Source organism: Euprymna scolopes, chromosome 37 (assembly GCF_053919585.1).
Source record: "Euprymna scolopes isolate OS-2025 chromosome 37, ASM5391958v1, whole genome shotgun sequence".
NCBI lineage: Eukaryota > Metazoa > Mollusca > Cephalopoda > Sepiida > Sepiolidae > Euprymna > Euprymna scolopes.
This window is the reverse complement of record NC_136518.1, coordinates 57,050,016-57,063,938: the sequence shown is the minus strand read 5'-3', so window position 1 is coordinate 57,063,938 and position 13,923 is coordinate 57,050,016. Positions and strand designations below refer to the sequence as shown.

General features: G+C 31.8%; 1 protein-coding gene across 15 annotated transcripts in view; it reads left to right on the top strand.

Moving 5' to 3' along the window:
• Positions 1 to 13,923, top strand: part of LOC145261200 (endothelin-converting enzyme homolog) — a 662,230-nt gene that overhangs the window by 530,554 nt on the left and 117,753 nt on the right. For 13 of the 15 annotated variants that reach the window (XM_080119532.1, XM_080119529.1, XM_080119533.1 and 10 more), the window contains one exon: positions 5,294 to 5,546. The exons of the other annotated variants lie outside the window; for them this stretch is intronic. In XM_080119532.1, the coding sequence (XP_079975658.1) occupies positions 5,294 to 5,393 (100 nt within the window). In that variant the 3' untranslated portion in view covers positions 5,394 to 5,546. Of the gene's footprint in view, positions 1 to 5,293; positions 5,547 to 13,923 lie in introns of those variants that run through there. 15 annotated transcript variants of the gene reach the window in all.

Here is a 13,923-nt window from a genome sequence, read left to right as displayed (position 1 = left end):
CCAGTTTAGGCTGAAGGAATTAATGTTTTTGGCCAATTTTTCGATATTTGTCGTCTGAAGTGTCGAGCTTTAAAACAATATGGATCTTGTGAGGATCTGTCACCTCTGTCGAAAAGTTTTGCAAGACATACATAGATAGACATACACGTTTTGCCTTTTATTTATATAGACTAGCCTGGGTGCCCGGTGTTGCCCGGGTGCTTGGAGGTGTGAAAAAAAAAGTGGTAGTAGGCAGGCAGTAGCTATAGAAACAAAATTTTTCAAATAAATGCCAAAAGTGGCTTATTACCTTCATTTATATGTAAATAGATGGGAACAAGTGATTTTTTTCAAAACGGGTCAAAATTGGAGGGTTGCTGGCCCCAAATGTGATTTGACCGCGTCAACGCGTGAAAATGGCCCAAATTTCGCCTCCAAACACACTTAATCACTTATTGAAAGCCACAGGGTGCATTTTTTGACTATAAATGCATTTGTATCATTAAATCTAACATTCCCATTGGCTATCCCACAAGTATAGGGCTTTTTAGGGTACCTCAGAGTCCAAAATGGGTCCAAATTACCCCAAAATTAGCCAAAAATGGTCAGAAATCACGGATTTTCCAAAATGCACCTCCCAAGCCACACAGGGTGCAATTTTTTTACCATAAATGGCTCTATATCATTAAATCTAACATTCTCACTGGCTATCCCACCTATATAGGGCTTTTCAAGGTATCTTAAGGGTCTAAAATGGGTCAAATTTATCCAAAAATTAGCCAAAAATGAACGAAAATCACGGATAATCCCCAAAATGCAGGTATTATATCTCATCGGGCTCCTATAAACACTCCTGTATGGCTTTTTACAGTTGGAAGACTGAAATAACCACCCTGTTATCTTATCCATTTGTATTTAGGGTATTTAGAGATCTTTGGGAGATGTAAAAAGGGTCAAAACAATCCAAAAATGACAAAATTACGCTTTACGGTACATAACATATGAATCATTAGTTCATTCATCAATGATACTTTTTAGAAACATCGTAACTTTACTACATCAACTTCTCAGAAAGTAATTAATTGTAAATTGAACATTGAATGTCAAAAAATGCTGTCCAAGAAGAGTCTGAATTCATATTGTTCTCATAGTTACCCCAAAATTGATGAAAATGGCCCTCGATTCGCTATTTCTCGATTTGTAACCAATATATTGAATAACTTGATAAAAGGTATGAGTAATTAGCAAAGGAATTATTTTGTTATTTCAAGACACAGCTTCACTTCACATTACTTTAAAATCATTCAACAGTAAAATATCAATATAATGCATTAAAGAGCTCGTCAATCACATCATTATTCTCTAGCACAAATACTGGTTTTCGTCTTGTCAAGTTCCATGCACCAATGACATTGCACGACAAAAATTGAATTTTCAATGTCTTCTGCTCTTCAATTCAGGAAGGATACTGCCATGTTTTCTTTCTATTGTCGTTGGGAAGTGGTTCCAAATATTCTACAATGTATTCATCAATCCCAATTTTCTCCCGTGTCATACCAACAAACCACTCTCGGCCTTTCTGCGTATCCCAGATGGCAATGCATGGTTCGTTCAACTCAACGTCGTCCTCCTGATCAGTATTGACGAGCACAGCAGATGTAGAATCTCCAGATTGATGCAGTTGATCGTACATACAATCAGCATCTGGAAAAGACATTTCTTCTTCAGCAGGTGTCTCATGGCTGCCTGACAAAAGAATTCCAAGATTTATCTTCATCTGTGCAACAGACATAGACTTCACCAAGTACAAATGAGGAAATTCTTTGCAGTCTTTAGGATTCAATTCTTTTCTAAGGAGGATTTCGTTCCATAATGTTTTCTTATCTTTTTCTTCTGTAATAGATTTCAATCCCATATCAAGCTCTTTAACAGAAGTGAATGGACCACCATGACTTTTTCATGTTTTCAGAATCTCGTTAGCACGATCCACCTTTCTTAGTGCTTTGGTCTTCTTTTCTGCGAGCTTTTGTCTAGTTATTTCTTCTTGGCTCTCGAACCACTGCTTCTCCTGATCGTCCAAAAGCTTGGCAATTGCTCTTGTTTCTTTATCAATCGATACCACCTTAGCCTGATAAAGAGTCATGTCATCTCTCATGCTACTTGCTGTGAAGTTTCTGTTTGAACAAGATGCAGCACGAATTGCAATTTTATCCATGTGAGATAAGTCTGTTTCACAGATCAAGTTGTGAGATGGCAGATTGGACAGAAGCTCTGTATCAACTTTAGTAAGATCAGTACAACGTGGCTTCTCTCCTTCAACAGAAAACCCAAATTCACGCCCTTGTTGTCTCTGGATATCAATAGCACCCTGTTGACAGAAACTTTCCATGATGTTGATTCCAAGCTTGGACGTTGGTTTTATCAGATTGAAGGAATAGTCAATTTGATACTTCCTCAAAGTTTCCAGATTATTATCTTTTAAATTGTTATAGAGATCAGAGAGAATGTTCAGCATTACATTTGGGGTTTCACGCTCGCACATGTTGAGAAATGGCAATGTCACTTTAAACCCAAACCATGCGACACATTTCAATGCCACTTCTACGTAAGGAATTTCGAGGTAGAGCTGACAGGCTTGAACCAGCTGGTTATTTGCTCCAGTTTCAGAAAGAGTCTCTCTGATATCTTCGATATGATGGATCAATGCAGCAGCACTGTATGCAAGGAGACCAAATCTTCGTTCTTTATAGAGAGCCAATTTCTTTGGTTTCTCTTTCTTCCTCAGCAAATCATCAAATTCTTCATAAAGAGATGTCTTATGACCATCATTCGACACCAGCTTTCCCATGGCCTGAATCCAAACGATTGTGCAGTTCTTGCTCTGCCAGAAACCGTTCATGTTTCATATCGACGTGGAAAGTGTCAATGAGCCATTTGCGAGAGAGAGACTTTTGATCGACAAAGAATCTTCGTTCATGTACATCAAATTCATCAGGATTCACATCTTTTGAAAGTATATTGAGAAGGACATGGTGCTCTCGTTTCCATTTAATCATATTCACACGTCTGGAACCCTTTGCTTTGTAGACATCTTTGTCGTAAATTTTTAGCGATCGATCAAGTTTATGTTTTATCCCAGGTATTGTAACATAACGAACATCACTTCCAAAGGCTTTCTGCCACAATTGTAGTAATCGCAAGGAGAACTGGTGAATATGATTTTTCTGTGTCGTTGTACCATATTTGGCAGCATGATGTTGCACAGCTTGAACACATTCAGCCTCAGTTGGAAGAGAATCAAGCAGAAGATAAGTCCAATCGTCGTAATTATAATCTTCGTCAATCTGCCCTGCTATACCAGCCATGTTCATTGCATTTTACTAACTGAAAAAGAAAGCAAATTCAATCAAATTCACAATTAATGCAATGTTATCGTGTCTATTTAAAGATGCCATTGCATTGTTACAGAAAGAAAACATTTCCTTATTTGGTAATTTTCCATCTATAACTCAAATTAAGCCCCTTTTTGACAACCTATGTTGATTCTTAGGGACTTTTTGACTCTCTTTGGCTAAATCGGCCATATTTAGCCCCTTTTAAAGGTCCTTATACCCCTCATTAACAGTGCAAAAGTTAGGAGAGTGCCTGCTTCAAGCATTTCCCAACAGTTTCTGCCATGTAGAGGTGTCTTGGTGCATTTTGGAAAATCCATGATTTCTGACCATTTTTAGCTAATTTTGGGGTAATTTGGACCCATTTTGGACTCTGAGATACCCTAAAAAGCCCTATACTTGTGGGATAGCCAATGGGAATGTTAGATTTAATGATACAAATGCATTTATAGTCAAAAAATGCACCCTGTGGCTTTCAATAAGTGATTAAGTGTGTTTGGAGGCGAAATTTGGGCCATTTTCATGCGTTGACGCGGTCAAATCACATTTGGGGCCAGCAACCCTCCAATTTTGACCCGTTTTGAAAAAAATCACTTGTTCCCATCTATTTACATATAAATGAAGGTAATAAGCCACTTTTGGCATTTATTTGAAAAATTTTGTTTCTATAGCCTACCCCTACAGGCAGGCTCGAACCCCATACCACGAAGGAGGAAAAGAATGTGTAAAAAAAAAAAATGACATCTTTGCTGTTGCGTTTTTTTTTTTTTTTTTTTTTTTTTTTTACTTCATCTGAAACAAATTATATTGCTTCTGAATTTAAAGGGACTATTGTGACCGGAGCCACGTTTATCAGGAGTGGAGGTGGGGGCAACCTGGGTGAGGAGTTAAGCAATATGTTCGTTCACATTACATTTAAATTTAATCATGTTCGTATGATTGGGGGGCGGGGTTAGGGGGCAAGGAGAAAATTCCAAAGACAAGTGATCACAGGAAATCAGAAATTAGAGTAGAAAAATCTTTTCGCATCTTCAGTGAAGAGATAGAATTTTGTAAGGTGAATCAAGGGTATTTTCTTTAAAATGAGGGGCTTACAAGTGCAGCAAGTTCATCGGAGCACATTACCTAGAAGTACTTGTAAAATTAGGACAATTGTGACAGTGTGGGACCTATTTGGTCAGAGACTTTCTTGCACACTGTCCAAGAGCTAGAGGCTCGTGATTGGTACACCAGCCCAGATGTGTAAACGATACTGCCTGCATGGATGAATATTGGCTTAAGAGATATAGGATATTGGCATATGTGAGAAGCTTTCTAGCCCAGTAAAGAGATCCTACTTTTGCAGCAGACTTGGCAGCATTTATGTATTTCAATCCACATTGGCTGAGAAGTTTGAATGTTGATCTCTTAGGTAGGGTTCTATTAGCCATGGCACTTGGTGGTTGGAAAGGTTTCTTGCAATTATAACCTTATCAGAGCACATTCTGTAGAATTACTTGTAAAACAAACATTGAGATGCAGCATTGTGGTAATGCGACAGGGGTTTTATCTTGGTAGACAATACTGGATGTATTAAGTTAGAAATTCTTCTTTTGCAACATGTCTAAAAGGAAGAAGCTGTTGATTCACGTAACAGGCAAGATGTAGCAACCTCTTTCTTGACAGATTATCTTTAATAACTAATCATTATTAGGGCTGTGATAACAGCATATTCTTTTCATTGTTTTGACTCTTGAGTACATATCCGTTAATATCTTATGTTTTTATGTAGACTGATGTGGTTCTCGGTTGATTAACTGTCGGGTATATACTCGAGAATCAGAAGAATGAAAAGAATATGCTGTTGTCACAACCCTACTCCTTATACAATACACATCCATTAATACAAGACTTTTTTTTTTTTTGCATTTTTTTATTTTCAGAGTTATTGGAACTCTTTCTAATTCCTGGGATTTTGCCAAGCAATTTAATTGCCCGGTTGGAAGTAGAATGAATCCGAAAAAGAAGTGTGAAGTTTGGTGAAATTTTGTTGCGCAGACGTTATATCTAAACTGTGACTCGGATTTGTCTCCTGCTGCATCCACTGCTGCTGCTGTTGTCTTTTATTTCTGATTTTGGGATCCACCATCCAATCCCTAACCTCAAATTCACCCCTCCCCAGAAAGAAAAACAAAACACTTTTATATATATTTTTTTTTATGTTGTTTTATTCTTACTTTTAAATCAAAACTCCAAATTTTTATATTTTTTATGCTCGATAGAAAGTTTAAAAAAAAAAAAAAAAAATTCCACCCAATTTTGTTTTTCTTCAGACTCGATATTTTTTAACCTTTTTTTATTTTTATTTTTTATTTTTCAAATTTTTTTTAATCTGTATAAAAAAAAAACTGGCTCAACCTGTTTTTGAACCTTTGTCTCATTTGTCAAACTCTTCGAAATCGTTAAAATGATATTTCACATTTTCAATTTAAATTTTTTTAAATTATATTTTCGCATTTTGAAAGTCAAAAAAGCCAAATTTGAAAGTTTATTAATATTCCAGGTTTGTTTGTCTACTGTAAACCTATCGTTTCAGAATTGTATTTTTTTCTTTTTGTCTTAATGCAAATTAATTTGATAAATATTTTTTTTTTAACCGGATTGCAAATTATCTGATCTGGTGAAATTTTAATTAAGAACATCTGGATAACGTTTAGCAATAAACATGACATTTTTGCTGGTCCAAAGTGTCTATCTGAAGTTGATTTTTATGTTACTGATTTTCTAATGGAATTATTAAGGTATTGGCACATTGTGTCATACATGTCTAACGTTTCCACGATCCTTTCGGAAAGATGGGGTTTATATCATTCGGAAATATTCATCAGATCAGTTTTTAATGGTAAATCATTTTCCAGGGCTGCAACTGATACTCAACGTCTTTTCTCTGCCCCCCCCCCCCCAAAAAAAAACAGAAAAAAAATCTGCAGTAAAATCTGATGTCAAATTTAAATTATCAAATTGACGGACTTTGATCTGATGTCAAATTTAAATTATCAAATTGACGGACTTTGATCTGATGTCAAATTTAAATTATCAAATTGACGGACTTTGATCTGATGTCAAATTTAAATTATCAAATTGACGGACTTTGATCTGATGTCAAATTTAAATTATCAAATTGACGGACTTTGATCTGATGTCAAATTGAAATTGTTAAATTAACAGACTTCGAGTGATCAAAAACGTTTCTTATAGAATTTTCTTAATATTCTTTTGCTCCATTGAAATGAAGATAAAAACAATTGCAATCTAGGAACTTCATTTCTGTCAAAAACTCAATATATAAACTAGGTTTGTTTACATACAGCATTGCACAGGATAAATAACTTTACAGTTATTTGCATATGACATTCTATACCAGAAACAGTATTGACCTTCCAGGATTTTGATCATTGGAGAACACAGATCTAGCTTTTACGTTAATGTTTCTTTTGTATAAGTGTATAGTATGTCTATATATATATATATATATATATATTCGTGTTACAGAAGATCAGAAAATCTGGTACTGTCTGTTAAAAAAAAAATAAAAAAGTCACCTATGTCGAACATAGACAATCAGATATTGGTATCCTTTGTTTTGAATTTGAAACTGACGATACGGATGTTTTTCTTATCTTTTGTAATACAAATATAAATATTATACTCTTATTCCTTCATTTTCTCTAGAATCGAACACTTTGCTGAGGGTTCTTTCTTATGAACCTTACCCCCCCCCTATATATATATATATATATATATAAAATAGTTTAAAACCTGCATTTTTACCAATTAAACCGAATTTCTTGACTTAATTTTTAAATTTCGAACAAGATTTTTATCACTTATTTTTTTTTTCTTTTTTTTTTCTTTTTTTTTTTCTTTTTTTTTTCTTTTTTTTTTTTCTTTTTTTTTTCTTTTTTTTTTTTCTTTTTTTTTTCTTTTTTTTTTTCTTTTTTTTTTCTTTTTTTTTTTTCTTTTTTTTTTCTTTTTACTTTCTTTCTCTTCCAGACAATGTACTAATCTAAAAGTTTTTATCTCATAGGCTTTAACAAACACACACACACACACACACTCATATATATATATATATATATATATATATATATATAGTTTTAACAAAAACCATGACATCAAAGAATGGGTTGAGACAACAACAAATAGTGTATTTCATACATATATGAAATACACTATTTGTTGTTATCAACTCATTCTTTGAAGTTTTTGTTTTTGTTAAAACAATATATGAATGCTCAATTATGAAATATATGATAATTTTGTAGCTTACAGTTTAAGTCATCACTTTTTTTGCTTAAAATTTATTGGTATATGAACGATTACTGAATTATATAAACCCAGTAAAATTCAGAATACTACAAATAACACATGTATATATATATATATATATATATATATATATATATATATATAAAATGAAGATAATAAAGAAAATCTTAGATAAAAATAGAAATAAACAGACTGAAGAGTCAAACATAGTTTTTGGATTTGAAACTGCTGGTACCAAACTTTCACAAAAGAAAACAAAAAAAAACACTCGACTAGCTACAACCACTATATATGATTTCCCCCACTCTCTATCTGTGCCTAAATCTAAACATAGATTCCATGAACAAAGCTTCTTTCCCAGAATTGCCCGCCTGTGGAACACTGTTCCGCTGTCCTGCTTCCTGGTTGAATACAGCATTGTAGCCTCCAATGTAAACAAGTTCAAGTTGAGCCGTCCCCTATAAATAATCCAATTTTACCCAATTTACACCATTAGCGCTTACTACACTACCATCTTACATTCATTAACCCTTATCCTCGAGTGGCCTTAAGACCTTGACAAGTAAAAAAACAAAACAAAAATTCATTTTAAGTTTAAGATAGTCTTATTCTATTACTGCTTTGGGCTGTTATTTGGGGGGAGGGGTCCCGGCCAGTTTTCTATTTCATAAACAATGGTGACACCTCCCACTCCACTCCACCATTTTGTTTTCTTAAAGAAAGAAAAAAAGATTGTCTGAAATGAAGTCTTTTTTTTTTGGTAAAGAAAAAACAAATTATTTACTTTTTTTGTGGTGAAAGAGAATTATTTTCCAAACGTTTTATGTGTTAGTTTCTTACCCCAAGGATCGGAGGTGGGGATTTGCTGATTATTTGAGAATGAAATAGATTTTTTTTTTAAAGCTTCTCCATCTGCCCACCAAGGCACCATAAAAAAAATAATAATCTCTCCCTCCTCTTTCTCAATGGCTTTGCTTCTGAAGAACTGAGGTATAGTTCTTCCATCCTAAAATGTCCACCCTCCCAAACATACATTACTCCTTCTCTCTGAGGAAGAATTAGTTTATTGCTAATTGCCTGTGCTGCCCCTACTGGGGAATGCTGATGAGGCTGTTTGGAGATTTTTTTGTTGTTGGTCAGAGTGTACTTCATCTAATGTGTTAGCTTTTTCAAGACCCTAAATGACCTTGTGTCTAACCTCCCTTGAAGAGGAGCTAAGTAAATACCTTTTCCTTGGCCAGTTTTAATATTTAACGCCTAATCCCTACCACTCCATAATTGTTGCTTGTTAATCCAAGATAATCCATTATACCATTCCAGTTGGTGATGCTTTAAAACATTGCTTAAAAATGTAAGGTTTGTTTCTTGTTCCGGTTCAGTATGAAGGAAATATTTGAAGAATCCAAATATCTTGGATTATTTGAATTGTTCAGGCTGCTGTTTTCATCTTTAATGTCATTTTCACAATGTTTTGGCCGATGTAACCGGCAATCTTTTTCGGCCACATCTTGTTGAACACGGGAATCTTTCGGTCACACTCGGGAATCTGCATGGAATTTCAAATGCAAGCCCTTCTTTAATCGATGCGGGTAGCATGCTCTCATTTTAGTCAGCCATGACTGGGTAGAGATCTGAAGTAATTTGCAATTGTATTTGCAAGGATCCGTGACAAAGTTCGAGGTAAAATTTAACTCTAAGAGAAACTCTTCTAGGGGTTGAAGGTTTGATCCTCAGCGCAGGTAATACTCAGAATTCAATTGTGGATTACTTGAGACTACCCAATCATGGCTGACAGAATAAGAACATGCTACCCCTGTGGATTAAATATAGGGTTCCATTTGAAATTCAGTGCAGATTGACAGAAAGATGCCCCCACCCCCACAAAGGTCAGAGGTTACATAGGCTGAAACGTGAAAATAACACTCAAAAAGAGAACAGTCGTCTGAATACACCATTCTTTGCACCATTCAAGTAGGAATAGGTAGTTGTTGAACTCTTTGTTATTTTGAATTATTTTGACTATTGGGTGTTATTTGAATGTTTCGGCTGATATAATCTCAGACCTTCTTCAGATGTATCTTATTGAACTCTGGGAATCTTTCTGTTGAATTTGGGAATCTGTGCAGAATTTTGAATGCAACTCTTCAATTATATTTATCTACATGGAGGTAGCATGTTCTTATTCTGTCAGTCATGACCGAGTAGAAATACACATTGAAGCTTGAACCTTCAATCTCCAGAAGAATCTCATTTGCAATTAAATTCTTCCTAGTAATTTATCCATAAGTCACTGGTCCGCAAAGATTCCTAGTGTAACAGATAAAGTATTAAATATGCATTAATTGCAAATTACTTAAAACTTCTACCCAGTCATGCCTGATGGAACGAGAACATGCTACCCCTGTGTCTTAAATAACGGTTTCGTTCAAAATTCTGTGTTCAACAAAAAGATTTCCGAGTTGACACCTGAAGAAAGTCGGCCATAACACTCAAGATGAGAATAGTAGTTTGAAAAATCCAAACTACGAATACTCATCGCAAAAATTCAGAAACATAATTCACAGAATTCCCAGAAAGCAGACAATTCTGCAGACAATCTCTCCAAATTAAATGTGAATACAATTCCAGATCAAAATCAATAAGAAAACTGTATTACTTATTTTAGGTGTGATTTTTTTTTTTTTTTTTTTTTTTTTTTAACTCATCCGAGGTTGAGCAATTTGAATAATCTGATGTTGTCTTTCATTGTATTTTTTTTTTTTCAATTTCTTTTTTTATCTTTTTTTTTTAATTCAGAATTTTTTTTTTTATTTCTGATCATTTTGACAATTTCTGTTTGTTAAATAAGTTAAAAAAAAAACAAAAAACAAAACAAACAAAACTGATAAATTCCTTTAACTTGAAAGAAACAAATTTGATTTTTGTTTTTTTTTTTTTCAGATCAATTTTTTCCCATGTTCCAACCCTATTCTATCATTGATGTAAATAAATTTATCTTGTAAAGAGAAAATTGTTTTTCTTTTTTTTTTTTTTAAGTGAAATCTTGTACAATGTGAAGGTGGAAATACAACTGGCATACGAGACAAGAAGTTGAATGAATAGAAAAAAAAAAAAAGTACAATTAATTTTTTTTTTTTTCATCGTTAGTGCAATTAATTTACTCTGTATTACTAACATTATAAAGATCAGAAAAATAGCATTTCCCATTAAAATTGTCAATTGGATTATTTTTAATGGTTTTATTAAAACATAGTGGGATCTTATTTTAATGGATTTCAATTAAAACTTTCATTGATCTATTTAATGAACTGTTCAATTAAAAACGTTGGATGACATTTTAATTGAATGGATGATCTGTTTTATTTATTTTTTTTTAATTTTTATTTATTTTTTTTTCATGTTTGAGACAAACATTTCAACTAAATGCCATCATTTACAAATGAATGCTGGCATAATTCACCCTCTCCAGCATCCCATGAAATTAACAAATACTTTCAGGACTGTCAGAATCTGTTTTTTTTTTTTTTTTTTTTTAATGATGAAAATGCAGGAAATACAAATAATTTGTGGGTTAAATATGATATGAATTTTTTTTATATGAACATTTAATTTTTAAGAGGAACAAAATTGGTCATTTCAATCTATTAATAATATCAATTTTTATTAATAGATTTAAAAAAAATGGCTGACACTTTACAAAAGTTTTTTTGCAAGATCCAAATGAATCCTGGCATAAATCAACTCTTTTTCCCTTCCTGAAATTTGCAAACTTTTTATGCATTGAGCATAACCAAATTTTTTTTTTTTATGGGGGGAAAATGAAAATGAGGTAAAGCTTGAGAAGGTAATTCAAATTTTTTTTTTTTATTTGTTATTTGATGTTAAAAAATTTTTTGGAACATTATCAAACATTCCATGGTGACCTAATTTAGTTTTCTGACTAAAGGGCTTTTTGAATAATTCTTTTATTAAACAACAATTGAAATGAACAAGGGCCTATCCCTCTTTCCCAAAACAAATTTGACTTTGACTGCCAGCAACCATTGTAAGAAAGTAATAAGGAATGCAAGAGAGTTGTATGCTCAATCTGTTAAGTCCAAAGTGGCTGAGCAGCGGCTTGGTTCCCACCAGTTTTGGCAAATAGCAAACCGAATCTTGGAATCAGTTTAATCAGTACTCTTTAGCCTTTAAACATGAAGGTTTTAGTTTCCATAATACTTTTTAAAATTTTAAAGTAAACTTTAGAATTGACAAAATGAGGATATTTTCCCTCTATTTTGAATGTATTTTTACTTAAATCTTTATTGCTGTTTTGGAATCCTGTTACATTTGAATAAAATGAAAGCATTTTTTTTTATATACATCTACATAATAAAATAAACCTGACCTCCCCCTTTCATCTAAAGATCCCATAGGAAAATAAGTCCACACTTCCTAAACAAATCTTTGCCAATCAGCACATAAAGAGAGGATGTAAGAAACGTAATGTAATCAACTAATCATTAGGGCTAGGACAACAGCATATTTTTTAATTTTTTTGACTCCTGAGTATATATCCGACACATACACAATTAATCAACTGAGAACCACATCACTCTACATAAAAACATAAGATTTCAATGGATATATACATGAGAATCAAGACAAGGAAAAAAAATATGCTGTTGTCATATAAAGATGTTTTTTTAAAAATGGCAGACATTTTTCAATTAAAAAGAAATTTTATTTTTTACTTTTTTGCCTCAAAAATGTTCATTGCTACTTGAATTCTAATTGGCATAATAATGTCTAATAATGGACTGTGGGGAGTGTAGCAATAAGATTTATGTTCACATTACATTTAAACTTCAGCAGGTTAGTACAGTCAGTGAAGAAGGAAACAGGATATTCTAAAGTTTAGCTGTTCGTGGGGGAACCTACTAAAAATTGATTTTTTTTTTTTAAATGAGTCAAATTGATTTTTTTTTTTTTTTTAAATGAGTCAAGTTGATTTTTTTTTAAATGAGTCAAATTGATTTTCTTTTTAAATGAGTCAAATTGATTTTCTTTTTAAATGAGTCAAATTGATTTTCTTTTTAAATGAGTCAAATTGATTTTCTTTTTAAATGAGTCAAATTGATTTTTTTTAAATGAGTCAAATTGATTTTTTTTAAATGAGTCAAATTGATTTTTTTTAAATGAGTCAAATTGATTTTTTTTTAAATGAGTCAAATTGATTTTTTTTTAAATGAGTCAAATTGATTTTTTTTTAAATGAGTCAAATTGATTTTTTTTTTAAATGAGTCAAATTGATTTTTTTTTTAAATGAGTCAAATTGATTTTTTTTTAAATGAGTCAAATTGATTTTTTTTTAAATGAGTCAAATTGATTTTTTTTTAAATGAGTCAAATTGATTTTTTTTAAATGAGTCAAATTGATTTTTTTTAAATGAGTCAAATTGATTTTTTTTTCAAATAAAGCAAATTGATTTTTTTTTTCAAATAAAGCAAATTGATTTTTTTTTTCAAATGAAGCAAATTGATTTTTTTTTTTCAAATGAAGCAAATTGATTTTTTTTTTCAAATGAAGGAAATTGATTTTTTTTCAAATGAAGGAAATTGATTTTTTTTCAAATGAAGGAAATTGATTTTTTTTTCAAAGGAAGGAAATTGATTTTTTTTTTCAAATGAAGGAAATTGATTTTTTTTTTTAAATGAAGGAAATTGATTTTTTTTTCAAATGAAGGAAATTAATTTTTTTTTTCAAATGAAGGAAATTGATTTTTTTTTTCAAATGAAGGAAATTGATTTTTTTTTTCAAATGAAGGAAATTGATTTTTTTTTTCAAATGAAGGTAATTGATTTTTTTTTTCAAATGAAGGTAATTGATTTTTTTTCAAATGAAGGAAATTGATTTTTTTTTTTTCAAATGAAGGAAATTGATTTTTTTTTTTTCAAATGAAGGAAATTGATTTTTTTTTTCAAATGAAGCAAATTGATTTTTTTTTCAAATGAAGGAAATTGATTTTTTTTTTCAAATGAAGGAAATTGATTTTTTTTTCAAATGAAGGAAATTGATTTGTTTTATTTATTTATTTTTATTTCAAATAAAGCAAATTGATTTTTTTTTTTCAAATTTATTTCAAATATTAAATAGATCATTAAAATCAATTAATTTTTGGAAAACAGTTATCTTTAAAGTAAATTTTTTTTGTACAGGATATACCGGTTCTTTGCCATTTTTTTTCTTCTTTTTTTTTTGTTTG